General features: G+C 48.6%; 4 protein-coding genes across 26 annotated transcripts; 3 read left to right on the top strand and 1 right to left on the bottom strand.

The window, feature by feature from the left end:
- The first annotated feature begins 441 nt into the window (after positions 1 to 441).
- On the top strand, positions 442 to 7052 carry CA14 (carbonic anhydrase 14). 16 transcript variants are annotated; one of them, XR_014053085.1, is made up of 11 exons: positions 442 to 804; positions 2938 to 2958; positions 3609 to 3814; positions 3893 to 4072; positions 4725 to 4867; positions 5092 to 5187; positions 5384 to 5450; positions 5632 to 5789; positions 5894 to 6014; positions 6349 to 6459; positions 6582 to 7052. XR_014053085.1 is itself a non-coding variant. In XM_081487843.1 (11 exons), exons 1-11 carry the CDS (start codon positions 750 to 752, stop codon positions 6643 to 6645), a joined length of 1011 nt encoding a protein of 336 aa, XP_081343969.1. In that variant the 5' UTR covers positions 442 to 749; the 3' UTR covers positions 6646 to 7052. The 16 variants fall into 16 exon arrangements, 2 of the variants coding, with proteins under 2 accessions (XP_081343969.1, XP_081343970.1); XM_081487843.1 differs by lacking the exon at positions 3609 to 3814 and adding an exon at positions 6233 to 6253 and having other exon boundaries at positions 6375 to 6459; XM_081487844.1 differs by lacking the exon at positions 3609 to 3814 and adding an exon at positions 6233 to 6253 and having other exon boundaries at positions 2938 to 3032; positions 6375 to 6459.
- APH1A (aph-1A gamma-secretase subunit) lies at positions 6969 to 11221 on the bottom strand. 4 transcript variants are annotated; one of them, XM_081487840.1, is made up of 7 exons: positions 10920 to 11221; positions 9952 to 10122; positions 9707 to 9780; positions 9311 to 9433; positions 9029 to 9156; positions 8501 to 8624; positions 6969 to 7243 (listed from the first exon to the last, which is right to left on the bottom strand). In XM_081487840.1, exons 1-7 carry the CDS (start codon positions 11030 to 11032, stop codon positions 7218 to 7220), a joined length of 759 nt encoding a protein of 252 aa, XP_081343966.1. In that variant the 5' UTR covers positions 11033 to 11221; the 3' UTR covers positions 6969 to 7217. The 4 variants fall into 4 exon arrangements, with proteins under 4 accessions (XP_081343966.1, XP_081343965.1, XP_081343968.1 ...); XM_081487839.1 differs by lacking the exon at positions 6969 to 7243 and adding an exon at positions 7363 to 8155; XM_081487842.1 differs by lacking the exons at positions 6969 to 7243; positions 9707 to 9780 and adding an exon at positions 7363 to 8155 and having other exon boundaries at positions 9952 to 9986.
- Positions 11222 to 12127: 906 nt separating this feature from the next.
- On the top strand, positions 12128 to 20713 carry C5H1orf54 (chromosome 5 C1orf54 homolog). 3 transcript variants are annotated; one of them, XM_081487846.1, is made up of 7 exons: positions 12128 to 13548; positions 14851 to 14900; positions 15024 to 15157; positions 15865 to 15923; positions 16340 to 16450; positions 19853 to 19954; positions 20645 to 20713. In XM_081487846.1, the coding sequence occupies exons 2-6, from the start codon at positions 14860 to 14862 to the stop codon at positions 19949 to 19951; spliced, it is 444 nt and encodes a 147-aa protein (XP_081343972.1). In that variant the 5' UTR covers positions 12128 to 13548; positions 14851 to 14859; the 3' UTR covers positions 19952 to 19954; positions 20645 to 20713. The 3 variants fall into 3 exon arrangements, with proteins under 3 accessions (XP_081343972.1, XP_081343974.1, XP_081343973.1); XM_081487848.1 differs by lacking the exons at positions 12128 to 13548; positions 15024 to 15157 and adding an exon at positions 13584 to 13654 and having other exon boundaries at positions 14851 to 14934; positions 19856 to 19954; XM_081487847.1 differs by lacking the exons at positions 12128 to 13548; positions 15024 to 15157 and adding an exon at positions 13584 to 13654 and having other exon boundaries at positions 14851 to 14934.
- Positions 20714 to 22460: 1747 nt separating this feature from the next.
- Positions 22461 to 25992, top strand: CIART (circadian associated repressor of transcription). 3 transcript variants are annotated; one of them, XM_081487836.1, is made up of 6 exons: positions 22461 to 22546; positions 23113 to 23538; positions 23702 to 23777; positions 24012 to 24090; positions 24209 to 24320; positions 25334 to 25992. In XM_081487836.1, the coding sequence occupies exons 2-6, from the start codon at positions 23173 to 23175 to the stop codon at positions 25856 to 25858; spliced, it is 1158 nt and encodes a 385-aa protein (XP_081343962.1). In that variant the 5' UTR covers positions 22461 to 22546; positions 23113 to 23172; the 3' UTR covers positions 25859 to 25992. The 3 variants fall into 3 exon arrangements, with proteins under 3 accessions (XP_081343962.1, XP_081343961.1, XP_081343963.1); XM_081487835.1 differs by having other exon boundaries at positions 22461 to 22704; XM_081487837.1 differs by having other exon boundaries at positions 22461 to 22741.
- The last annotated feature ends 1684 nt before the right edge of the window (positions 25993 to 27676 follow it).

Here is a 27676-nt window from a genome sequence, read left to right as displayed (position 1 = left end):
AACTCCCCACTCTTCCCATTCCAGGGCACCTCACATTCTGCAGGGGTTTGGGCACGGGTCCTCCCACTATCTGTCCCACACCCAGGGAGTGGCCCCTCAGAGGAGAAGCCAAAGTCCCTCGGAGGGGGACTGGATGGGACCCCAAAGGATCGGACCCCCAAACCCTCTGTTCCTGCTCCTGCCCATTCCCAGGGACACCTTTCTCCTCAGTGTCTGTGTGGATAGCAAAGGAAGGAAGAGCTCACCCCAGCTGGGTTCCTGAGCCGGGGCCAGGGCTCCCGTTTTCACAGCCGCGCTCTACTCTGAGCAGGGCCATCCTGCATGCTTAATCGGCTATTTAAGGAGCTGTTCGCCAGCAACCCAGGCAGCCCCCCCCCCCCCCGCCCTCCACGTACACCCGTCCAGAGCCACCTTAAAAGCAGGAGGCAATTGGAAGTAGCTGGCCAGCAAGTGAAGACTGCAAAGAGAGGTAAAAAGAGAGAGGGCAGAAAGAGAAGCAGCGAGAGATTTATCCTGAGACCAGAAACTCACGGTACCCCCACTGAAAACCAAATCCCCTGGAAGCCTGCAGAGACACAAAGACAACAAGAGAGAAAGACAAATACACTCAACTCCAGGAAACTCCTGTCCTCCCCCGCCCAACCCTCTCTTTCTCTCTCTCTCTCTCTACTCTCCTCCCGCCTCTCTCTCCCTGCCCTAGTCCTCTAGTCCCCAGACCCCCAGTACCTTGCACTCCTTCCGGGCACACCATGTTGTTCTTCACCCTCCTGCTAGAGGTGATTTGGATCCTGACTGCCAACGGGGGTAGGTACATCTGGGTGTCTGTGTGTCTGTCTGTGCTGATGTACACACGTTGCCTTGCATGTTTAATGGAGGAGGAGTGTAAAAGGAAGCCTGGGGGCTAGGATAATAGGCGCAGGCTCGGGGATGGAGGGAAAGAGAGAGGACTCTGGAGGAGACCACTGTCCTTCTTTGCCCTTTGCTTTTCCAGCCTTGTTGTGGGTGGGGATGGGGGCAAACTAGCCTGGGGCAGAATATGTACACACACCTCCCGCAGAATCGATTTGCAGGCTACAAAGTCTCTTCAGAGCTCTTTCCCCACTGCCCTAGTCCCAGGCTACCCTCCTGGCCTTCTTTATTTACAAACTCATCCAATTAGGGAGCCAAAGAGACCTGGAGTGAAAGGACAGAGGACTCATAGAGGGGGTGGTCAGGGGAATATTCCTACACCTCCTGCCAAACTCAGACCCCGATCCCTGACTACGAACCTCACGGCCAAAGTGCCCTCTCCTTTCTTGGTGCGTGTGTGCTAAGTTACTTCAGTCATGTCTGACTCTGCAACCCTATGGACTGTAGCCCATCAGGCTCCTCTGAACATGGAATTCTCCAGGCAAGAGTACTGGAGTGGTCTCTGTTCCATGGGGCGACCAATTTACCGGTTTTTCCTGAAAGCAGTAGCAATAATAGTCCATATTGTTAGTCTCTTTACAATTTACAAAGGACTTGGGTCCCAGGAGAGGAGGAGGAATTCTCCGGGGAATGGCTGAGGTGTTCCAGGAATGTCCCCAGGACCCCTACCGCTCATTTCTGTGATCCCTGTGTCTAGTGCAGTATCCAGCACAGAGCAGATGTGGAATTAAGATGTGTTGGAAGAACAGAGTTGGGAGGTGTCTAGAGGGCAGAAGGAAAATGCAAAGAAGATGAGTGGGCGGAGTGGCACCTAGTCAAGGAGAGCTGCAAATTCCACCTGAGGAGAAAGGAAAAAATCAGGAAAGAGGAGGAAGAGATGTAAGACCACTGTGTTGAGAATTTGGTGGGAGGGAAAGGGCAAGGCTGTTAGCCTGCCCAGAACCAGGGAATTTAAGTTGTTGAGGTGTCCTACTAAGCTGGTGAGTGCAAGGCTGCCTCCAGCCTTCCTCTGGGTTGCTTTTCAGAATTGTGTGAACTGAGGGATGAGCCAGTCGAAGAGCCCAGTGATGAGATCAAGGATATCTTAGCAGTCTAAGGGATTTATTTAAGGAAATAAGAGAGCTGAGGTTGCAGGGGGCAGGGAGTGGAGATTTAGAATTTTTCTCCAAAGTTTCTAGCAATTTGAAAAATGCAGAGACAACCTGCAGGAAGGCCTCCTTTTCCCCTTGAAGCAGTTTGGCCCTCACGGCCCTGGGTGAGGGCTGGACCAGCAGACCCCAGACCTTCCATCCGGAAGACAGGACTGCATGAGAGCCTGGCATGTGACCCAGCTGGCAGCTCTCATTTCCACACACAATGCTTTACTTTCATCCTGTCCCTGCCAGCCTGGCTGCCTGTGCCCACCCACCACCCTCCACGTAGAGTAGACTCTACGTGACTCCCAGCTCTCCTAGTCATCTGGGAACCTAGGGAGCAGAGGTTCCTGGTGATGGGGAAAGCTTGCTTTAGAGTTACTGGGACAAGAAGGAGAAACGTAAATGTTCATTGCCTGGGTTCATACATTTACAGAGCTGAGTGCTTGGGTTCGTACAAAGCTTCAAAGCAAAGGAATAATCGTCCTCTGCTCTCAGCAACATGGCCACCAACTCTGAACTTCTTGCCCCTCCCCTTGTTCCAGTCCCCTTCCTCCAAACCCTCTGCCTACACCCTCACCTCAGCCCAAGTGTTAGACTGGCTTGGCACAGGCTAGAGAAAAGTGAGGGTTGGGCATTTGCACATTTGGATCCAGGTTAATTTTAGTCTCCTGGCTTTATCTCTTTTCAATTCTCCTCCCCCTTTACTCTGTGAGCACAAGCACAGCCTGGCTGGAGATTTTAAATAGACCCCCCGACCTTTCCACTGCGGTGTCCAATTTCAGGGCTTCCTTTGGGAAGTGCTGGAAGGAGAGAGGAGAAAGGAAGGGGAGGAGTGGAGGAGCTCCCTGCCTCAGGCTGTGCTGGCTGTAACTCAAGTTACTCTGCCTTGCAGGTCAACACTGGACGTATGAGGGTGAGAGCAGAACCTCAGGCCTACCGACACCCCTTCCTCACTGGGACCTCTTCACCTGGCGGGAAGACTTATGGGTGGGGAGGTTTCCGTTAGCTTTTCATCCTAGCTCCTCCCTTCCCCAACTCCCCACGCCCCAGCTTTCGCTCAGATTGATTCTTAGACCCCGTTCTAACCATCAAATCCCACACCCCCTGATTCAGCAGAAAAGCCAGTCCTGTCGATCTCTGTGGGAGTGAGGGAGCTGGAGTGGAGAGGGAAGCGGGTGGGGGAAGGTGCCATGAGCTTATTAGCTGCCAGTTCTCCTCCTTGCTCATTCTATCCTGATCGATCCTACCCCCACCTGAATCTGGAACTGGGATAGAACCTGAGGTCAGGGGTGAGGGAGAGGCCAGCAGGACAGTGTGTGACCCTGGCAGAGGTGCAACCAGATTCCTTTCAACTTAACCAAGTGCCTGAGTCAATGTAAGGTCCAGTGTGAGAGCAAGGAGTCAGTGATGGGAAGTCAGCAGGTCTGAATCTTAAGGCCACTTGATGGGGGTTCCCCAGAGACCCTACCTCTCTAGAATAATTTTCCCAGTTTTCCTGCTCCTACTCAAATCCACCTCTCTGGCTCTGCAGACTTTCTATCCATCTCCTCTTCCTCTCATTAGCTTTTGTATCCTCCAACAAGAGAACCAGTAAGTAAAGGCAACTGCTCCTCATTCATCAGGAGAGCAGGGGAATCATCACTGCCCCTGGATAGGCCATGGGAAGGAACCGCCGCAGCGAGTTCAGCAGGGACCCCTCCCTCACCCAGCCCCGCATAACTGAGGGCTTCATATGGGGTGGAGGGAAGTGCATGTCTGCCTCCATGGAGGTAAATAGCTTGGTGGAGGGTTGCTGAAGGGTGGTTGGGGCTGGAGGGCAAGACAAATGTCTGTGATAACCCCACCAGGTCCGCATGGTCAAGACCACTGGCCCGCCTCTTACCCTGAGTGTGGAAGCAATGCCCAGTCCCCCATCAATATCCAGACAGACAGTGTGACTTTTGACCCTGACTTACTGCCTCTGCAGCCCCATGGATATGAACAGCCTGGCACTGAGCCTTTGAACCTGCACAATAATGGCCACACAGGTAAAAAAGACCTGGCCTCCAAGGAGACATAAGCTCCAGTTCCAATCTTAGGAATCAGAGGTGAAGAAGCATTCTCCTAACTTCTAAATTCTCAGGTTTTATCTATAAATTTGGAGACACGAGAATGGAGATGAGGCTTCTGTAGCCAAAGGTGGTCGAGGGGTAGGTAAGCATCATAGTACTGCATTGATCTTCACTAGAGAAGCAGTGGCTGGGACTTTCAGCCAGTGGTCCAGTGGTTAAGACTCCATGCTCCCACTGCAGGAGGCACGAGTTCAATCCCTAGTTGGAGGACTAAGATCCTGCATGCCAACGCCCCAAGGTGCCACCAAAAAAAAGAAAAGCAGTGTCCTATAGGAAGAACAGAGGATGATATGGTTGAATGGCATCACTGACTCAATGGACATGTATTTGAGCAAACTCCAGGAGAGAGTGAAGGACAGGGAAGCCTGGAGTGCTGCCATCCATGGAGTCTCAAAGAGTTGGACACGACTGAGCCACTGAACAAAATGGGAAGAACTGGGTGCTGTGCAGTGAGACAGAAAAGGCTGGCCAAGTTTCTCAAGAAGTGGTGGCAACTGGCTGGTGGCGGGGTAGGAATGCATCCACATTACTCCACCAACCCTAACTACTTGCTGTCTTTCCCTCACAGTACAACTCTCTCTGCCCTCCACTCTGTATCTGGATGGACTTCCCCGAAAATATGTAGCTGCCCAACTCCACCTGCACTGGGGTCAGAAAGGAAGCCCCTGGGGGTCAGAGCACCTGATCAATGGCAAAGCCACAGCTGCAGAGGTACCAGGAGCAAGACCTGGGTTAGGATGTAGTGGTAGGCACTATCGGTGCCAGGGATCTGGAAACTAGGACCAGTCACACTTGGGGTGAAAGGGCAAGCTTTGTGGGGCAGATATACTGCATGCGAGAGGTGGTGGTGGTGGTGGCAGTGGCTAGGATCAAAGCCTTTGGGAGTGGGTAGTGGAGAAACATCAAATGATTCAATTCCCTGTCTTCTCCCTTAGCTCCACATTGTACATTATGATTCTGATTCCTACGAAAGCCTGAGTGAGGCTGCTCAGAGGCCTCAGGGCCTGGCTGTCTTGGGCATCCTCATTGAGGTCAGTGGCCCCCAATCCCTCCCAGGCCCCCCTCCACTCCCTCTGCATTCCTCAGTCCTATTCTGTCCATGTCTGTTGCTGGTCATCCTCCCAAGACAAGTCAGCAACCCATTTAGACCATGTATCCTACACACAAATGTCTGACTTCTAACATGGACTCATCCTGAACACTCTCCTCCCTTTCTTCCCCATCCAGGTGGGTGAGACTAAGAATCCAGCTTATGAACACATTCTGAGTCACTTGCATGAAATCAAGCATAAAGGTGAGCCCTAAAAATCTATCTTAAGACAAAGTCACAGTAGACTTCAGGGAAATTTCTCAAGGCCTGAGAGGCCTGGGATGAGGCAGTGAGTTAGGGACCAAGGGGTTTGCTTCTAGGAGCCCTGTCTAGGTAAGCGAGGGTGCAGTGAGAGGAAGATGAGCCCGAATCTGTCCTTGCCCAGATCAGAAGACCTCCGTGCCTCCCTTCAACGTGAGAGGGCTGCTCCCACCACTGCTGGCGCAGTACTTCCGTTACAATGGCTCGCTCACCACTCCACCCTGCTACCAGAGTGTGCTCTGGACGGTCTTCCATCGAAGGGCCCAGATTTCCATGGAACAGGTGAGCAGTGGAGAGGTGAGGCAGCAGAGTTGTAACCTCAAGCCCTTCCCCACTCCCCAAAGCAAGAGCCGCTCATCCCTGAGTCCCACGCTTCTGCTCCTCAGCTGGAAAAGCTTCAGGAGACATTGTTCTCCACAGAGGAAGAGCCCTCTGAGTCCCTGGTACAGAACTACCGAGCCCCCCAGCCTCTCAATCAACGGATGGTCTTTGCTTCTTTCATCCAAGGTGACTGTACAGGGCTTGGAAAAGGGGACAGGGAACTGGCGGATTCAATGGCAGGAACTAGGATGCCCCTAGGAAGGAAAAGAAGGCTAAAGGGGGAAGGGATTCCCAGGCCTTGCTTGGACTGGGAACCAACGTGCCCAGCCCTCAGGGCTGGCACAGGGCAGCTTCTAGCTGGGTGGGGATCTGGTCTCACTGACCTAGGTTTTCTTCCCTTGCAGTGGGACCCTCGTATACCACAGGTAAGATGGTCTTTCCCAGGTATCAAGGTGTGGGGTACACGGTGTGGTGCTCCTCAGCAAGTTAGGGAAAGGCCCACTATCTATGTCAGTCCTAGGCGGACACCCTCCATCTCTCTCCCAGGTGAAATGCTGAGTTTGGGAGTAGGAATCCTGGTTGGCTGTCTCTGCCTTCTGCTGGCTGTTTATTTCATCGCTAGAAAGATCCGGTGAGGTCCTACTCTACATTCTTCCAGTCCTTTCTTTTGTCCCGAAAAGCATGCTGTTAGTCCAGCTCTAATCTGTTTCATGTCGGACACTAGGCATTTCCACGAACCATTCTCCCTTCCAGGAGGAAGAGACTAAGAAACCGGAAAAGTGTGGTCTTCACCTCAGCACGAGCCACCGAGGCATAGGCTCCTTCCTGGACATTTCTGATGCCTTCCACTTGCTCCGCTGTCAGGGTGCTTGTCAAGGGAGGCACCTGGACTGGCCAGGAAATACTGAAGGAGTAGGCCAACACCCCTCTTTCCTCCAGACAGTCCCTACACAGAGATATGGACAGGCTCTCATTCAAGGAAGAACAACAGAACCTTCAGCCTCAGAACATGGAGATCAGGACAGCCCTACGACGACAATGCAGAGGGTCTACTGTGTGTAGCTGTAGGGGGATGTGGCCCACAGTCCCCGTCCCCTCATCTTTATAGCCCTGTCCCTAGATATAGCTATAAGATCTCCCTTTAGGAAAAAGGGTTGCTGCTGTTTATTTTGGTTTTTTTTTTTTTGCTCAATATATTTGGAAATTAAAGCTGCTGACCCCACACATGGCTTTACTTCTGGAGCTCTTGAGAATGGGAGTGTTCCTTAGTGCCTCAGATAGCAGAGGTGGACAAACGGAAGCATGGGTGAGTAACTCCTTTTACTCCAGTCCTGGAGGAGGGGAGATCTACTTCTGGAAGATGTTTAACCCAGAGTTTCTGACATGAGTTCAGATCCCCTGCCCTCGCGTCGAAGCTATCCTTGGAGGGAACCAGAAATTGCCAGGTTAGAAAGGAGGTTGGAAAAGAGCCATGAGAGGGCAGAAACCTCACTAACACGTTATCCCCTCCTTTGAAAGCCAAGTTCCCCCACAATTAAAAAGTCCTTTTTATTAGTCAAAATCACAAACACCTCGATTAAAAGGATGGGATATACCACCCTCAGCAGAAAATGATACAGTTTATAGAAAACCTCCCCGCCCCCCACACACCCCAATTAAAAACTAGAAAAAAATCTGCCCTCCTTCCCTGTGATGTCATGGTAGGCTGACTCCTCCAGGAGCACTGCAACTCTGGAGTGGGCCAGCTCCCCACAGCACCCTCCACTTCACCTTGGGGAGAGGAGGGATGCTGGTGGTCAAGGAGGTTAAAACATTAGTTCCAGTAATACCAGTTCCCAAACATGCACTTCCTTCCTTTCCCCCAAAGCCTGGGACCAAGGGGAAAGCTGAACAGGTATAAGCCCAGTCATAAGGAGCAAGTTGAGGAGGGAAAATACAGTCCAAGGAGGTTAGGAGAAGAATTCCAACATATCTCCTCCCTCCCCCCACTCAAAAAAAAAAGGCAATTTGGGGTCTTTATCATACCAAAAATAGTTCCCCTCAGACCTGAGAAAAAGACCAAGATGTCCAGTCTGGGGAGGGGGTACTGGGAAACTCAGAGCTCGTCTACCCTTGAACCTCCATTGACTTCATCTCCATGGCAATGGCTAAACTAGGTCCCTTTTCTTGGCCACCTGCACTGTCCAGAACTGGAGATGGAGAAATACAGGGCGAGGAGATCAGGAGGGCACCGCAGGCCCAGGGGTCCCCCCCAAGGTTCCCTCAGTCCTCGGGTGGGATGCGCAGGGCAGAATACACCATCACCCGACTGTCCTCCTGCCGTCGGCCTGCAGAGGGGAAGGGGGATGAGTCTTGGGCAGGGTGAGGGCAGAGCACTGACACATGGGGAGTCCTGGACAACAAGGGGAAGGGGGGTCCCCAGATGGTGGGGATAAGTGCAGATTCAAACCCACCAGTCACTGACTGGCTGAACCCAGACTGTTCCTGGTAAAGCCTAGAGACTAAAGGTCACACACGAATGGACAAAGCAAGACCCTGAAGGTGGTGAAACAGACCGACGAGGAGACAGAGAATGTTGGGCAATGGACCCGGGCTGGGGCTGGGCTCAGTCATGGGCAGTGGGCAGGCAGGTGGGATCTGTCAGGCGATCGGTCCAGGTAGTCAGTCCTTACACGAGAGACTGCGCTGGATACTTCGGAAGGACCCTCCAGCTGTGATGAAGGCCCAGAGCCCCATGGAAACAGTGACTGCATAGATGGGCAGCAGGCTGGCCTCATACCAGGGGTTCAGGAATGTCTAGTGATGGGGGAAGAGTAGAAAAGAAGTTAGATTCTCCCTCTAATCCCCATATTCCCATTGTGCCTTTGACCCAAACCTCCCCAGAGGTCTCCCTCAAATCCCCCAGTCCTTCAGAGCACCAGTAAATATCTTGTGATTTTCAGCTCCCCCAAAGGTTTCTGCTATTCCTGCTCACCTCAGGCCATCTGCATTATGATCTGATTAATCCATTCAAACTCCTCCCCAGAGAATCCCCAGAGCAGGATATACAGTTGATGCTGAGGTGAGAGACGTCTCAAGACTCACCTTTATGCCTCCTCTCAAGACAGATTTTTAAACGTTAAGAAGTGACCATGTACTTCCCCTCCATCCCACTCACCATTAAGTTCTTTTCTTAACTCAGGCCCCTGTCCCCAACTCACCAGTCCCGATGTCAGTAGGTGACTCCCAACCACCAGGCCCAAAGCCCAGTACCGTCTCCTCTCACAGGCATCAAAGAACACAACTCCCCAAAAGGTATGGAGCAGGATAATGGCTGCTGTCAGAAAGGCTGCAGGGGGGGAGATGGGGATGAGATACATCCCTCGTCTTCTCCCAGCCTCCTGAGATGCTGAGCCAAAGAAGTCTCCCAGAGAGGGCCAGTAAATCAGGTCAGGGCTAAGGGATGGATGGGGCAGGAAGGCAACAAAGAAAGTGGACCTTACCTGAAGTCAAGAAGTAATAGGGTGAGTCTCCGTGGATCCCAACCACACCTGGCCCAAGTGCATCAGCCAAAATATTGATAACAGAGAAGACACCACTGATGATACCGAAGGAAAGACCAGAAACTAGGGGGAGGGAGGGTCTCATCAATGCCAGAGATCACTATAGCCTGCCTGCCAGTGATCCCTCCCCATTCCCAGGCACAATTCCCCCACCCCCCCACCCCCCCACCCCCCCCACCCCCCCCCCCGCCACCTTCTCTCCCTCCAGGCAACCTATCCTTGGAAGGCAGGTGTGAAGAAAAACAAGAAGCCACTTAGGACACATGGATGTTTAGAGGCTTCCCTGGGAGAGACGAGTGTCCAACTCCCTCCTCCAGTCCCTCTCCCTTGGCTCACCATAGGCCATCTGGCGGATGGAGATGGGTGATCTTCCGTCCTCACTCAGCGATGCTAACCCTTCATCTGCCTTCCTGGGGTGTGGTGGGGTGGGTGGGACAGGGGAAACATGAGGGAGGGCAGGAATCTCCTTTCCCTCTAATGTCTTCCCTTGGTGCTTCCTCGTCCAAACCACCACCCAGGGCTGCCCCATTTATAGTTCAGTCCTCTGCCTTTCTCCCCTCCAGACCATCCCATCTTCTTACTTAAGCAGCTTGTAGTAGGCAAAACGGAACACCTCCTGTAGAAGGACGGAGACTGCAGCACCAAATATCAGAAGGCCATACTGGAGCCGGGCATCTGACCGGTCGGTCACATGGACCAAGATGAACCAGACCACAGAGGCCAGGAGCAGGGAGACCAGCCAGAAAAATGCCCTGAGGAAAGACAAGGGCAATCAGACAAGCAAGGGCAGAGGGCATCCTGAGAAATCAAAGAGGGAAACCAATCAAGGTTGCAGCATAAAAAGCGGAAGTTGGACTTCCGGATGGCCAGGGAGACAGGGAGGAGATAGGATAGGTGTCTCCACCAAGGGAGTTTGTAGGTATCTGAATGCAGGGGAAGGCTTAGAAATCTGATTAAAGGGTCTGCAGAGTTATGAAAGCCAGAGTGTAGGAACACAAGAGGGCGAGGTATCCACTCCTGGATACTCCCGTAGGGCCGAGTGAGGTCAGCACAGCCCCTTCACTAGTCTTGGCCCTGGGCCTCCTCTGACGTCGCCGGGAGGAGTATAGGAGGAATCTGTGCGATCCCTGCAAGGCGGAAACCAACTGCGGGAAAGGGCAAATCACTCAGATCCCTGACTCGACCCTTCCCAATCTTCACCTCCAACTTGTCTCCCCCTACTCAGGCTTCCCTTGGAGCGTCCCAGGTGGCTCAGTGGTAAAGAATCCGCCTGCTAATGCAGCAAACTCAGGAGACGCGGGTTCCATCCCTGTGTAGGGAAGATTCCCTGAAGTAGTTTCTTCAGTACGGCAACCCACTCCAGTACTCTCGCCTGGAAAATCTCATGGACAGAAGAGCCTGGCGGGCTACAGTCCATAGGGTCGCAAAAGAATCGGAAACCGCTGAGCAGGAGAAAGACTCAGGTTCCCAGGCTCGCCCCAGGTCCTCAAGCTCCTTTCGGATCTCACTTTTCGGCGTCCTTCTGCGTCTCCCCAACCCCCTAACTCACCCGGCGACCAAGATGATGACGCGTAGCGGGTCTCCAGCCACAGTGATCAAGAAAAGCGCAAAGGCCGGGCCGAAAGCGACGAAAGTACATCCAAAAAACACTGCGGCCCCCATGGCTGGGCAGCTGGGGGCAGGGTGGAGACCCGGCCAAGAGAGGGGAAGGGGAGGAGCACGCCAGCTAGGGAGTCCGCGTGGGGTGGCGACGCGACCCCGTGAGGGGCGCGGTGCAATGTCACCCCCCGGACCCCCGGGGAAGGCGGGGATACCGAAACCACACACACAAGTCAGCGCGACTTCCTCTACGGAAGCCGAGGAGGGAACAAACCCCTTTGCAGCCTCATGGCCACCTCCCATCTAATCCCCACCCCCTGGGGGCCAATGGAAGGAGAATCCGTGGGGGCGGAGCTTCTGGGTGGGGCGTGGCTTCACGACCTGCTGGGAGTTGTAGTCCAGCTTTCCTCGCCCTGGACCTCGGACCTGGGAGTGGCTTCTGCCGGTTAAAGCAGTGGGCTGGGCCCGGACCCAGGTTCCTTGGTTCGGTTCGGTTCGGCCTTGGTCGCTGTTTCCTTTCGTTATTTTATGGGGCAGTATGGTAGCAATCCTACCTTTTCTTGAGGAGCTGCAGAGGGGGAAGATCCTGTTAGAAACTAAAGAACAAATACAAAGAAATCACAGGATAGAGGGTGTCGGGAGATAGGGACGGGTATTGTTCTTACTTGAATGAGAGGAAATGAGCTGGAGATACTGCCTAAGAAATGAAGGTTACACTTAAAAGTAGGTGCTCTTTGAACAGGCTAGTGTAGGAAACATACGATACAGTGTCGCTAATGAAGCTTTCATCTGTAATGACAAGCGAATAAGAAAGAAGTAAAAGGAGCCTGGATAGCAATGTTAGGTAGGTTAGAGGGGATTTTGAGTTAGAATTGGGAGTTAAAGCTGTTTGTAAAAAGCAATTATAGCTATGGAGTTGAAGGAAAGCTATCCCCTTCCCCCCACACCATCAAAGTTACTCAGTTCCCTTTATGTCATACTTCCTCTATTTATTTTCTGAAAATGAACATCAGTGATGTCTTTTCCTCAGACTGGGGGAAGGGAAGGCACAAGGGATGCATTTTAGAGAGAAAGAAAGTGAAACTGTAAGAGGGTACTGTAACTTCATTTGGATGGGGGTAGGGTTAGTCCTTAGGGAGGATGTTTTGGCAAGAGTGCCAGGATGGGAAGATGAGGAAACTGGAACACTGCTTTTGAGAAAGTTATCAAAGTAGCCCCAAAACACTGTAAAAATTGTTCAAAGAGAACCAGCCTTCCTTTCCTTCTGGAAATGATTTATGGCAACGCATAGATGTATATCCACATAAGAGTTTTACATTTTTTCTGGAAAATTCTGGAAAGGAGCTGAAGGAGTAGATTATATAGATTTATATGAGAACGAACCATGCAAATCTGCCCCCGATAAGGTTGAGAGGGTGGGAGCATCCTGGTCAGTGCTCCAGACTCTATATTAAATCTTGCTTCTGAGCATAGCAGCCCAGAAGAGATGGGGATAAGACATCATCTCTCCTCCAAGCTGTTATCACAGCATCTTCTGACTTAGGAACAGGCACTAAACCTATCTTGTTCATTAGTGTTTCCACGGAGACTTGCATAGTGCCTGGCTCATAGTAGTTGTTAATAGATGTTTATTAACTCCCTTTAAAAAAGAAGAAAAACAATTCTTTTCTTAGTTCCTTGCCTCGGAACCCTAAATTGCCTGTCAGACTAGGCCTAGCACACTGTGCCCAGCAATATGTCGCTAAATGTTTCTACACTGAATGGAATGAAAATGGGAACTATAAAAGCAGAGAGAAGGATAAGATGAACTCCACCCCTGTAGGCTAGGAGGAAGGGAACACACCAAATGACTGAAAGGGAGAAGAGGTGTGGCATATACCACAGGGAAAGAGTACCTGCTTCCTCCCTTCTCCCATCCTGTGTGCAGAAACTGAAGAGGTGAGTTGGGGTCAGTACTTAGCAAAGAGGAAGGAATTAGTCTTGACTGAAAGTCGTTTTCTTGTTTTTTTTAATCAGAATCAATGCAGCAGGTGCTTGTAGATGGTGATGTTGATATGCTCCCATACTTCCTAGTCTGAGATAAGCAGAGGGAGGGGACTGTTCTCACTCTAGAAAAAATGCTTATCCCTTCCTCAGAATATTTTGACTGTGAAGAAAGAGACTGTGATGAAGCCTCAGGGAGAAGGGCAGTTCTGGAGAGGATAGTCAGTTAGGGACAGTGAGAGGGAAAGTGAGGTTTTTGTGAGGACTGGGAACAAGGAAGGAAAGCAGGGGAGAGGGGAAACTCCACAGTAAGCTGGGTTTTTTGTTGTTGTTTGGTTTGGTTTTTTGTTTGTGTGTTTTGTTTTTCAGAAAGTGGCAGCAGGTGGCCTGATTGGATCTGGTCTAGGGCCAGGGCGTCTCAGCGAACATGTTCCCATCAAAATTCACTTTGTCTCTCTAATCTGGGCCACTGTGACTGAGAACTGCACCGGTAGTAGCTGATGGCCTAGCCAGGCAGCAAGTGGGCGGGGAATTCCCCCCATGGGAGAAGAGTTGCTGCAGCTCCTTCGCTGCTTTGGAGGAGGGCAGAAGGCGGGGTAAGTTTGGTGGGAAACGGTGTAATTTCCTTTTTGCAAGGCACTAGAACAGAATCCAGAATGGATGTCCTCTTTGTAGCCATTCTTGCTGTGCCACTCATCCTGGGTAAGTTCACGTCTCTCCCTGGGCTTTTGAGCCAGGTCTTCTAACCATAAATGGTGGGAGAAAAGCATACGAGGAGAGGGCAGGAGGTGCAGTTCAGTAAGGAGGGACAACCCCCTCCCATCGGTGTTAGATGTCAGGGGCAGAGGGAGGACCTGGAAATTAGAGGAAAGGGGGAGGAGAGCAGAATCTTGTCAAAGAAGAGGCAGCTGGTGCGGATGGAGCCCCAGACATGGGGAGGTCCGAACAAGAGTGAACTCAGCTCACCATCATCACAGAGTTGAGTGAGATGAGAAGGACTAAAATGAGAGTGGACTTAGGCGGACTCCTTGAAGGTGGAGCAGTCTGAAACTATTGAGGGAAGCCAGGGCATCTTCTTTCCCAAAGAACTGGAGAAAAAGCCTTGTCTTAGTAAAGACCCAGGAGGGGTGACCTTTAGAATCCTGAGTACTGGCTGCCTTCAGTGACAGGGTCCCAGAAGTAGCTTGGCTTCTTCCCTCCTTTGTTCCCAGTCTTCCAGGTGCTCTCATTGTTTCCTCTTCCTCCAGACTGTTGTGTCACTGCTTGGGGTTAAGAGAGCACATTCAAGGAGTTTAGAAAACAATTAGCAGGAGGCCTAGAATTCCTGACCCAGTCATGTCAAAGCCACATATTTTTAATCCTGGGAAGGAAGAAAAACTAATGCAGATGGGTCATTTAGTCCATCTGACTCATCTGAAGAAAGCAGATGTTAACTGGATTGTTCAGAGATATCCTGCTAGTTAGCACTGAAAACGAGAACTAAAGCCCAAGTCCAAAAGCCTAAGGCTGTGTGTGTTAGTTAATTGTGGGGGACACTGGTAAGAGGAGATCTCTCACAAATACAGTAGGTCTGGAGCATAATACTGAGCAGTAGATTTGAAGGTCTTAATTTCTGGCATCTCCCTGCTTCCTACGTTTTTAAGGCTTAGTTTGGGTTCCAGTATGTGAAGGGACTCATTTTCAGTTCTGGGGATTCCCAGATTGAAAGGGCACAGAGTAACGGGGCTTGTCAGCATTAAGGAGCCCAGAAGACTGAGAAGAGTTTAGAGGTACAGAGGCAGGGAGAGAATAGAGGGGAGGCAGAAAAAAAGAATACTGATAGAGCTGAGGTCAACATCTGGTGACCTTGTATTGCTAAGGCTTTCCAGATGCCCCTTGACCTCCAGTCCTTGTCCTAGGACAAGAATATGAGGATGGAGAAGAACTGGAAGAGGATGACTATTATCAGGTGATCTATTATTATACAGTCACCCCCAACTATGGTGAGTACATATAAGGTTCTGATCCTTCACAGGCTAGAGAGATGTTTGGGAGCTATTCAGTTCTGAGACTCTGACTTTTCCTTTTGCAGTGGCATAACTAGATCAGAGAGAAATTTGCCTCTGAGCAAAAGCCATCAAACTCATGATGTTATTTCTCAAGAGAAGGCAATGGCAACCCACTCCAGTACTCTTGCCTGGAAAATCCCATGGACGGAGGAGCCTGGTAGGCTGCAGTCCATGGGGTCGCAAAGAGTTGGATACGACTGAGTGACTTCACGTTCACTTTTCACTTTCATGCATTGAAGAAGGAAATGGCAACCCACTCCAGTGTTCTTGCCTGGAGAATCCCAGGGATGAGGGAGCCTGGTGGGCTGCTGTCTATGGGGTCACACAGAGTCGAACACGACTGAAGTGACTTAGCAGCAGGAGCAGCAGCAGCAGTGATCCTTTAGAAACTGGTTGAAATAACTTGAAAATTTTCAAATCTGTGCATGATTTTAGATATCGGGTTGAAAATATAAATGCATACACATTCACAAACATTTTTAACATTAGAGTTTGTTGTGTGCATGTGCTTAGTCACTCAGTTGTGTCTGACTCTTTGCAACGCCATGGACTTTAGCCCATCAGGTTTGTCTGCCCATGGAATTTTCCAAGCAAGAATACTAGACCTGGTTGCCATTTCCTACTCCAGGGTATCCTCCTATCCCAGGGATCAAACCCAAGTCTCCTGTATCCCTGCATTGGCAGGCGGATTCTTTACCACTATGCCATCTGGGAAACCCTTAAAGTTTGTGGAATTATATTATACCAGTTAATTTTATAACTTGAGCAAACTGAAGTATTCTGAACAATTTCTTCCTTTTCGCTTTTCCGAATCCAGTGCTACCTTTCTGATTTGTAACTATTTATTTTTTTTCTCCCCCCCAGATGACTTTGGTGTGAACTTCACTGTTGATTACTCTATGTTTGAGTTAGAGAACCCAGTGGTGAGTGACATCTACATGATCCTCTAGGAGGATCAGGATAGGTGGCAGTTAAAAAGAAACTAGACATTGTTGAAATGTAAATAATGAACAGGAATAAAAATTAGTTAGGTGAAATGAAACTAGGTAGTGAATCTGAAACAAATTTGTTAACCATAGCTGGGGATGAAGCCAGAACGCAGGAGGTTTGCTAAGACACTGAAAGGGAGGAACAATCCCCGAGTCAAGGGAGTTGGTGAATGGGGCGGGTACCTAATCCATGCAAACATTAAGTAGGAAAGATCCCTGAGTGTAAGTCTTGGATGAGGGGTTGGAGGGGAGAAGAGGTGGTGAAGTAAAAAAGAAATCTAAATAGAGAATTTGTGAGGATGTTGAACGGAGGCAATGGTAACTCTGTTTCCTAACCCTACTGAGGGCAGAACAGGTTGGATGAGAAGGTAATCGAAGCATCAGAGACTACCATTAGTTATGAAACAGACCGCGCTGACCATCAGAAGCCTGTAACAGAGAAACCAGTGACAATGGAACCAGTGAGTGGATTGGGGATAAGTGGGGAGGGAGACAGACATCCCTTACCCTGGATGGATCCCCAGACTGGTGATGTGGAGCAGAGGGAAGCTTTGGTGGATGGGGGAACCAAATAACTAGTACTACAATGCAGGTGTTCATCTCAGATTGTCCATCATTTCTTTCACTGAGATTTAATACTAACCCTGTATACAGAACACAGAGAAGAGTTGGTGCAGTTAAATTTCAGCTGAATAGTATTTAATGTGTTTGCATACATATACAGAGTCTAGTGCTCTGTCATGTCCAACTCTTTGCGATTCCATGGACTGTAACCTGCCAGGCTCCTCTGTCCATGGAATTTTCCAAGCAAGAAATACTGGAGTGGGTTGCCATTTCCTTCTCCAGGGATCTTCCCGACCCAGGGATCGAACCCGTGTCTCTTGTGTCTCCTGCATTGGCAGGCAGATTCTTTACCACTTGGCCACCATGTTTTATAACCTATGCCTAAAGCTGCTAAGGATGTTGCTACTAACGAAAAAGAAATCTATAATGTTATTGTCCTCAAAATATTCATAAAATTCAAGTTTACACTTATGAAACATTTGGAACAAAATGAAAAGGTTTTTAACAGTGTTAAATTGTATACAAATTTGACAGCATACAACAAACAAGTGCTTTAGGCGGTGGAAGGAGAGAGATTAGTACAGGTTGAAGTCGTCTGGAAGACTTTCAGAAGATGACTGTTCTTGAGACACTTCTTTGAAGAATAGGTGAACTTTTGATTGGCAGTAAGTTATAAAAGGGTGAAAGCAATTCGGAAGAAGATTAGTTCTTCCAAGAGTGAAAGAGCTGCACAGACAAGGAGGATAGAACAAGAAGGGTATATTTAGTGGTTGAGGTATGATTGAAGGAGATGGTATATGGAAAGGAACAGTAGGAAATTAACAAATAAAATGTTCAAGGCTACATGTATTTGCTTGATAATTTCACATATGGGAACACAGGGCCAAATTACAGAGTCTGAAGTATCAAGGTAAATTTCAGACTTACAAACAATAGGGGGCCTAGTATGTTCTCCCATGTACTAAATGCACGATGAAAGTGGTATTTTTGAAAAATGATTTATCAGGTCATATGAAGGATGCAATGGATTGGAGAGAAATTAATGAGATTTGCATCCATTAAAGGTCTGGATGAGGGAAGTGGCATTTTGTTTGTTTATTTATTTATTTATTCTTGGCTGTGCTGGGTCTTCATTGCTGCCAGGGCTTCTCCTTGCAGTGGCTTCCCTTGTTGCGGAGCACAGGCTCTAGGGCAAGCAGGCTTCAGTAGTTGCAGCTCCTGGGCTCCTGAGCACAGGCTCAATTGTTGTGGCCCACGAGCTTAGTTGCTCCAAGGCATGTGGGGTCCTCTCGGATCAGGGATCGAACCCATGTCTCCTGCATTGGCAGGTGGATTCTTTGCCACTGAGCCATCAGGGAAGCCCCAGAAGTGGCATTTTTAATGGAGCGAAGAAAAATAAACACTTTGAAGAAAATGCTTTGCTCCGGTGATAATTTCATATGGGCAATAAATAAGAGGAGAGTTAAAATAACTTGAGTTTTAAAAATAACTTTAAGTTTTAAATATGGGCATCTGGGAAAATGGTTGACTGAAATGGGAACTGTGATCAGAGATCACAGTGATCAGAGTGATTTAGGGGGGAAGTTATAAATTTGGTATTGGCCAAGTTGAATTTACAGTCCATGCTCCAGTTCTAAGTGCAAAGTTATGAATGCAGACAACCTCAGTAGATCCAGTATTTAAAGAATATGGGAAGGCCAGTGACTGTGTCTTTAGTTAGTAGGAGAGGAATCAACCAAGGAAAAGGAAACAAATTGATTGGAGAGGTAGGTAGATAGCCAAATTTGTATTATAGAGTCTAGAAGAGAAAGTTTAATATAATCAGTCAAAAGCTACCAATAGGCCAAGGAGAAGGAGGTCATTGATAACCACAGAGAAAGCAGTTTCAATTGAGTGGTTGTACCAAAAGCTACTTTCTGTGGCATTAGAGAGGGAATACATTGTGAGGAAGTGGAGGGAGAAGTTAGACCAACTATGAAAAAAGAAGCAGAGGACTTCTTTGAAAGTCCAGTAGTTAAGACTCTATGCTTCCAATGCAGGGGCATGGGTTCAATCCATGGCTGGGGAACTAAGATCCCCCATGCCACGAGGTGCAGCCAAAGAGAGAGAAAAAGGAGCAACAGCTAGAAAGGGCCACAGAATCAAAGTGCAGTCTGAATATAGTTGTACATAGATGGGAGGAATCAGTAGGAATGGAAAGCTGATGACTGACAAGGACAGATAAATATTTGAAAGTATATAGTAGGCTCCCTTTCGGAGAAGGAAACAGCAACCCACTCCAGTATTTTTGCCTGAAGAATCCTGTGGACAGAGGAACCTGGTGGGCTGCCATCTATGGGGTCGCACAGAGTCGGACACGACTGAAGCGACTTAGCATGCATGCATGCACTGGAGAAGGAAATGGCAACCCACTCCACTATTCTTGTGGGGAGAATCCCAGGGACGGAGGAGCCTGGTGGGCTGCTGTCTATGGGGTCACACAAAGTCAGACATGACTGAAGCGACTTAGCAGCAGCAGCAGGCTCCCTTTAGATTGTAAACTCTGTGAGGGTAGGACCAATGTCTTAATCATATTTATATTCCCCTATGCGGGCTTCCCCAGTGGCTCAGCCGTAAAGAATCTGCCTGCAATGCAGGAGCCACAGGAGACCCAGGCTCGATCCCTGGGACAGGAAGATCACCTGCAGAAGGGCACAGCAACCCATTCCAGTATTCTTGCCTGGAAGATCCCATGGACAGAAGAGCCTGATGGGCTACAGTTCATAGGGTCTCAAAGAGTTAGACCCAACTGAAGCAACTTAGCATACATGGCACCTGTGCCTCAACCTGGTGCCTCAAACAGTAAAGAATCTGCCCGCAATGCAGGAGACCCAGGTTCAATCCCTGGGTCAGGACAATCCCATGCAGAAGGGAATGATTATCCACTCCAGTATTCTGTCTTGAAAATCCCATGGACAGAGGAGCTTGGTGGGCTATAGTTGATGGGGTTGCATAGAGTCAGACACGACTGAGTGACTAATATGGCACCTAGCACAGTGACTAGCACAGTGTCATGTGCATAGGTTAAAAAGCAAAAGACATGTCACTGATTTGAGTCAGGCTCCCTAGTATGGTCAGGAATGGCTGAAAGGCACAAAGGAAAGGACATCTTATAGTGATGGGGAGGAGGGCTGGATCTTTCTTTAAGCTCAGAGGAAAGAAGACAGAGGTTGGCATAAAGAGATGGTTATCTTTCCAGAGTGGGAGCTGGGTGGTAGGAAGGATGATACTAGCCTACTATGAGGGGATGTGTATTTTAGCAGAGTCCAGATATGAATGACGCTGTATCCAGTCTGCAGAGTCCTGGTCCACTCCTTCTGTCCTGGGCCCTCGTTCAGGGGGGGATATATTTCCTGTAAAAGGTAAGAGTGCAGCCACTGGCCTTGGGGGAGTTTTGAAGTTTTACCAGTATCTCCAGCTAGTGTTCTCAGCCTGGTCAATTCTCAGCTGCTTAAAGGAAGAGGGATCACATTTAGAAAAAGTTTATCTAACTTCAAGGAGGTTTAGGAGATGTTGAGGTAAAGGCCTTTGTAATAAGAGTCATTACTTTTTCTGAACTGGGATGATTTCAGGACCTCCTAGAGCAGAAGCAGGTGGAAGCGATAAGAAACTTCTCCAGGTTTCCAGTCTGCCTTGAGGAATCAGAGCTGGTTTCAGCCTGGACTGGTTTAAAGTTCTGCAGGTGCCAGAGGGCAAAATGGGAGGGGCCCTGCAACCTGACACAGTTGAGAGGCTGAAGTTCAGAAGCTGGGACAGGAATGGTTCCCTAAGGTAGGGGAGAGACAGTGGGGGAAAGGAAGAGGGAAGAGAAACTTGAATTATAAGGTAGGAATTTTAAGTTGGTAACCACAATAAGAGGCACGAAGAAGTTTAGCAAAAGGAAGGAATGAAGGAGGGGACACATCTAATAGATGTCATGAGGAAATCTAGCTCAAAATATAAAATCCGGGCAGTTTCCATAGAGGTGGGAGGGCCTGAAAGGTTTCCTGAGTCCCCTGACCCTGATTTTCCACAAACTGCCTTCTCCCCCCTACCCTTTTTTTTTTTTTTAGGAGAAGGAAGACCCGTTGATGGGCATCTGGGAAGAGGAGAATGGAAGATTAAATAAATAAATGAAGTAATCTGGTTACTCTCTACTCCTTTATAAGGGCCAGTTCTAAAGCCACAGCACTGAAGAGAGCACCAGGATATGTGGGAAGGGTGGATTAGAAACGGGGTTAGGTGACAGTAGATTTGGAGGAAATTATTAGGACCGTAGGGAGGGGGGTGGAACTGAAATTTTGGGAAGAACAGAGAAAAGCACCCACAAACAGGTTTATTCACAGCCTATAATTTCTTCTAATTCTACCGTTTTACCTTATCCTATACAGTATTGAAACAATATGCTTGGAGAAAGTTGAAGTAGAACCCTTTTATCCTTTTTATAAATAAGCACGTTGTTCAACAAACGTAAACCATCAAAAGCTACTTAGAATAGATTTTAAAAATTCACACCCTCTTCTACTTACTCTCCCCACCCCCACCCCCCACCCCCGCCTCTAAATATGTACATTTTTCAGTTAGTAATTAGGGCATGCAGGGACAAACTTTACATTATTTTTTTCCCCTTTATCTTTGCGACCTTAATCAGAACTAGGCTGCCCCCTTGCGGTCTCTTCAATGTTATAGCTTTAATCAGCCCACAGTCCCTGAGTCCAGTCCCCTTCTCTCCACAGTGCTCTCAATACTGCAAGGGGAGTTCCCCGGTTGCTGAGTGGTTAACTCCGAGCTTTCACTGCTGTTGCCCGGGTTCAGCCCCTGGTTGGGGAACTGAGATCCTGCAAGCCTCCCGGTGGTGCAGCAAGGAAAAAAACAAAAAACTGTAAGGGGCAGTGAATAGTAAACTCCGGACTTTGCCACCCTCCCTTCTTCAAATCTTCTCCAGAGGACCAATGAAGAAACTAAAGCTGACCAAAGGCATAATCTAGGAAATCAGAGACCTACCCGCCTCCCCATTCCTTGTGCTAAGTAAAATAGGATTAAGGACACAGGGCCTGAGGAACCCGGGTAGAAGTCAGAAACCCGGCTGGGCTTTGACCTCTAGATTGATGGCGGGCTGGCATCTGAGCTGGTAACGTGCGTGGCGGGTTATGTAAGGAAAGGGCTGGAGGAGCCGCCCCAGTGGGAGCCGGGGAGAGGACGCGGTGTTCTCGGCAGCAGTCCCCACCCTCTTCACCCAACAGGGCAGGAGGCACCCAACTTGTAGGATAAGGAGGAGGAGGGGAGAGTGAAACAGAGACCGGGGAGTCACGAGGGCTGGGCCACGGAGAGCGGAGGGGGTTGGAGGAGGATACACAGTGGCACACGTCCATGTTCTCACACACGTTGCAGACGCAAGTCGCTGACAGGTTCCACGTGCTGCACTTGTGAGAGGAGGCGCTAAAAGAGGGGGCACGGGGTCGGTTACCAAGGAAGAACCAAGAGTCCCACACCACTAGACTCACACCTTAGATCACACTACTAGTCTGCACACTCCAGCCTCGCGGCTTCAGCGCACCACCATCCTATTTAAGGCCACGGGCTCCGCCCTTTTTCTCCCCTCCCTTCTTTTCCACTCTTTTTCCATCCTCCTCCTTTTCTCATCACCGGGTCCTCCTTGCTAGCCGCATGTAGGGGCGGAGCACAGAATGCTTACCATCCAACCAATCGTCCCCTGACAGCCGCTTTATTGGCCGAACCCCTGTATTCTGTAGCAAATGGGATGTGAACTTCAATAACGAGAGTCACGTGTCACCGGCTACACAACCAATGAGGGTGCGAGATCTGTGTGAGCAGGGGGCAGGCACGTGCGGAGCTGCACGTGTCTCGGAGGGGGAAGGGGCGGGACCCAGTGGGAGGGAGCCGGAGGAGGGTAGCCGAGACTCGAGAGTCTGAGTAGGAGCTGCGGACAGCCTGAGCTGAGCCGAGTGACACAGGTGAGGAGACTCAGACGTCAGGGAGCGATCCGCGCTGGAGGATCAGACCCGGTGGTAGTGGGCTTAGGGACTCTTTGCAGATATTGGTATTGCGAGGATTCGCATCACGTGGCAAGTGCGACTGGAAATGGTCCGGCGCCGGGATGGCGATCAGAAAGGTTGGGAAGAGGCGAGAGTTTCCTACAGGGTCCCTAGGTGGGTTCAAGTGCAGATTTCCGGCTTGCTGGTGGAGTGAGCTCAGGTAGAGAGGCTCGCTACGGGGTCAGGATGAGACCAGAAAGGCGAACCGGAGAAAGGGGTCATATCATGTCATTTACTCTGAACTGAGGGAAGAAAGAACAGTCTGTGTCAGGCTAAGAGCTGCTCCGCAGAGGGCACAAAGGCAATCCAGGTTCTTAATGGAAGGGGGAGGCGGGGAAGATGACTTTTTCTATTGTGCCCGAGACAGGATTAATATTGGAAAGGGAGAGAAGAGATGTTATTACCGTATACAGTACACCCTAGTCTCTCAGTCCATCTCCCAATCCTCAGATTCTGGTTTCAGACTCCCTCGCTTTGCTCTTCAGTTGCAGGTCCCGATCTTTGGGTACTCCGGGAGCTGCTCTTCAGACCCTGCTTCTGAACCTATGGATTCTCCATCTAGCGTTTCTTCCTATTCTTCCTACTCTCTTTCTTCCTCTTTTTCCACCTCCCCAGTGAACAGTGACTTTGGCTCCCCCTCCGATAGTGAGGGGGAGGACAAGTGGGCTCATGGCCCCAAGCCAGACACCGTTGGGCAGAAGGGAGGTTCTCGGCCAAGCCCTGGTCCTATCCGCTGCAGGCAACGACCCAAGGTTTCCAGTAACCAACATGTAGCATCTCACTCGGAACAGCGGGGCTTGGCTTCTTCTATATCAGGATCTGGGGTCAAACGATCAAGAGATGGTGAATTGGAGACCTGTCTAAACATCCAGGGTTGTACCACAGAAGGAGACCTGCTCTTTGCTCAGAAGGTAAGAGAAAGCTGGGAAAAGGAGATGGGACCAGAGTGGCTTAGTATTCATTTGGTTGATAAGGACCCCACAAGGAGAGTACTGGCTCCCAGGTCGGATAGAAAAATAAGTACTGGTGGGCAATTCTTGGTCTTCTCATACCATTTGTCCTGTTTTCCTACAGTGTAAAGAGCTCCAAGGATTCATACCCCCTCTCACAGACCTACTGAAGGGCCTGAAGATGGGTCGATTTGAGAGAGGTAATTATCTAATTAGTTGCACTCATCTGAGCTAGGTTCATATCTGTCTCTGTCTCTCTCCACATATGTTTTAAATGTGTGTTTCTCTTAAGTTTTGGGGGCCTTGATGAATCCTGTTTTCCCCTGTGACAATATCCTTAGGTGAATCAATTTCAACTCCCTTCTGTCTTTCCTTTCGCTGACTAAATTCTTGAATCTCAATCCTTGATCTCATCGTCTCTCTCCTAACCCCAGGATTGAGCACTTTCCAGCAGAGCGTGGCAATGGACAGGATCCAGCGTATCTTAGGAGTTTTGAAGAAGCCACAGATGGGGTAAGTCCCCCCTTTGCTTCTTTTCTCTTCTTCATAAAGTGCTATTTCCAATCCTGTTCTATTGCTTTTTTCACACCTAATGGCCTTTTTTTTTTTTTTTTTTTACTTTCCCTCACAGAGAGCGTTATCTAGGAACTCTGTTACAGGTGGAAGGAATGTTAAAGACTTGGTTTCCTCATATAACTGCCCAAAAGTCATCAGTGGGTAGTAGCAGGCACCAGCTGACCAAGGTGAGAACTTATTATCTGAGGAAAAGGTGGGGAGATAACCAAAGAAATGAAGTGTACATACAGAAAGGGGCTCCCTCTCCCATTTTCTTCCGGGCCTTTTCATCTTTTCAATAAGTTTCTTTTCAAGGAAAAGAATGCCTAGATTCCTTCATAGTCTGATTTCTAGATGTTTTTGGTTCCATTTTGTTTGGGTCATTTCTAAGAACTCTATGGAGTTTAACCTCATACGGCATCTTGTAGCTTACCTGCTTTCTGCATAGATACAGAAGACTTTTTACCTGGCTAAATGAATCATGCAGGAATATTCCACAGCTTGTCTATGAAAATCTTTTCTCCTCTGCTGCCCCTAAACCACTTTTCCTCTCCTTTTTACTCCCACCCAAGGATCCTTGTATCCCTCTGGAAGAATGGGTTTTGAGGAATGGTCACAGTTCTTAAAGAACTCAACATAGAAAATTAGAACTTAAAATACAGAAATTGGAAGATAATGATTCCAATTAAAAACTTTAGAAAGACATTCTAAAATGAATTAGTTTATAAAGAGTGAAAATTTGTGAGACTGTTAGTTTTATTTTGTATATGTCTGAATTGTTGTTTAGTTGCTAAGTCATGTCTGGACTGTAGCCAGCCAAGCTCCTCTGTCCATGGGTTTCCCAGGCAAGAATACTAGAGTCAGTTGCCATTTCCTTCTCCAGGGCATCTTCCCAACCCAGGGATCAAACCTGCATCTCCTGCATTGGCAGGTGGATTCTCTACCACTGAGCCACCAGGGAAGCCCTTATATGTCTGAATAGCCAGTGCTATATAGTGTGTGGTATATATAGTAAGTCTTCAAGAATTTGGTTACTAAAACTTTTACTTAATCATGACCTGGCAGGAAATTATCTATTGCATAAAGCAAGGTATGTTGGCATTACAGAGTTCCCAAGGAAAACCAAGGTTTAAGCAGCCAGGTGGAATTAATCTGAAAGCCTTCTCACATAGTTTTTTTTTCTTTTTTTCCCCCTCCCTAGTATTTTCCAAGCCACCACAGTTATCCAGCTGCTTCCTCTCCTGCACCTTCCATGGAAAAGATGGACCAGACACAGCTAGGACAGCTAGTATTAAAACCAAAGCAGCCTTGGCACCTCACCGAATGGCCAGCTATGAACCTCACTTGGATCCACACTACTCCAATTTGCAATCCCCCTCTCAGTTCCCCAGGTACCATCTCCTTTAGCCATGGTCCTTTAGGCACTGGAACCAGCATTGGTGTCATCCTTTTCCTCCAGCATGGAGTACAGCCCTTGACTCACTCAGCCCCAACCACTCCAGTTCCATCTACGACAGCATATCCTGTCATCCCTGGTAATCGTCGGAAACTATCTGCAGAGGGGCCTCATTACCACAATTTGCCAGTAACTCTGCCATCAAACTGTAGCTTTGCCCCTTCCCCCTCTGGTCTACCCACCTTGACCAGAGAGATGACCACAGGACACCTGGAACAGATGAGAAGCCATCCTCTATTTGCTCCTGCTGTCCATCCTCTTGACCCCTAATCCAGGACCTGAGACTGTGGTTTCTAATTTGTGTAACTATAGGTCTCTCTCTTTTTTTTTTTTTTACTTTTAATGTGTGCATTTGTGTTGAAGAAAGAGAAATCCTTTATGAATAAATAAATTTTATACCTAAAGAGTTTACTCACTGGGGGAAATTGAAACCTTTTGCCTCAAATTTCAATATATATTCTCTGACCTGCAGAAAAGAAAGGGGAGGGAAATGTTTGTGAACCCAAGCTCCACCAAATTAGAGGTCTGGATGGGACAATATATGTCCTTCTGGAGAGGAAAAGGGACTCTGCTGCTAAATTCCTAGGAAACCCCTTGGGACGGTTAGGGGTTCAAAGCTGGGTCTGTTTTTTCATTCAGGCTCAGAGACTAGTACCTTTCCCTTTGTGTCTCTCATGCTTGTAACCTTCCAGCTGGTCCAGACTAGCAGGTTCTACCACTCAGGGGTAGCTCTGTGCTTCACTGGGAGCTGTTGATTCTTGTGGATAAATGCATAATGTAATCTAGTGCTGCCAGAGGAGGGACACCAAAGCCAGAAGAGCCACCGTGGTTGCTAGTTTTGAAGAGGAAGGGATGCCTTAGAACTGTCAGAATGGTAAGTCCTCTCAGATGCTGGGCCTCATCATCATTCAAAAAGCTTCAGCTGCTAAACATGTTACCCAGTGTCATCAGACTGCAAAAGTGAAGTCTGTGAATTTATCTACCTCTGCCCTTCTCCATGTATCGTTCTTTCTGATCTATCCCAGTTTCCATCACAATCATGTCCTCTCCCAGTCTTGGTGATGTATCAGACCACCTTGTCATTTTACTTATATTGCATATTGGCTGTGTAGCATATTTCTCATAGCTAATTGTACATCTTTCACCTGTTTCTCAACTCCTCTGTTCTCAGTAGATTATTGTCTCCTTTTATTTCAGACAACATGCTTTCTCTTCTAAGGCAAACTGCTCCAGTTGTGCTTTTGATTACCTTTCACCTCTGGAATTTTTGCTGAATCACTTGTCCCTTCTTTACTTTGTAACTTCCAATCATTACTGATTTATTTATTCTTTCTTCCTCCTGCAAGTATGATCAGGTACCCTCTTCTTGAAAATATCTCTTGATTCTAATTGACCACTTTCTCATCTTTTTTCTATAATTCTTTTTATTTATGTATGTATTTATTTAGCTGCACCAGGTCTTATTGTGGCACATGGGATCTTCATTGCTCAGGCTTAGTTGCCCCGCAGCCTGTGGGATCTTAGTTCCCCAACCAGGGATCGAATCTGTGGCCCCTGCAGTGAAAGGTGGATTCTTAGCCACTGGACCACCAGGGAAGTCCCTTTTCTTTAATTCTTGACAGAGTAATCTAATCATACTCTTTCTGATTTCTTCCTATCACATAATCCTTAAATCTTACAGCCTAGCATCCACCGCCATCACTCTACTGCACTTTGTTAGTCACTAATGATCTTACAGAATTTGAGTATCATAAAGGAGCTTCCACCCAATCAATAGCTAGATCCAGGGGCTTTACAAAGGCTAGGTACTCAGTGCTCTCAGTATCATTTGACACTCTTGGTAATGCCTACTGAAACTCCTCTCCCTTGGATCCCATGTCAGCACACTATCCTAATTCTCTTACCTATCTGGCAATAACTTCTATATCTCATAATAGCCTCACTTCTGCCCACTCCAGAGTATGGGTGTTCCCTTAGGCTCAATCCTTCGCTCTTTAACTATATTCTTTCACTTCAAGTTTTCATATTCTTCATGGCTCTAATTATTACCTCAACTTAGAAGACTTCTGAAGCTTCCTCTCCAGTCTC

This window comes from Giraffa tippelskirchi, chromosome 5 (genome assembly GCF_054371585.1).
Source record: "Giraffa tippelskirchi isolate mGirTip1 chromosome 5, T2T-mGirTip1v1.2.pri, whole genome shotgun sequence".
In the NCBI taxonomy this organism is placed as follows: domain Eukaryota; kingdom Metazoa; phylum Chordata; class Mammalia; order Artiodactyla; family Giraffidae; genus Giraffa; species Giraffa tippelskirchi.
The sequence above is the reverse complement of the archived record's forward strand: the minus strand, read 5'-3'. Positions and strand labels throughout refer to the sequence as shown.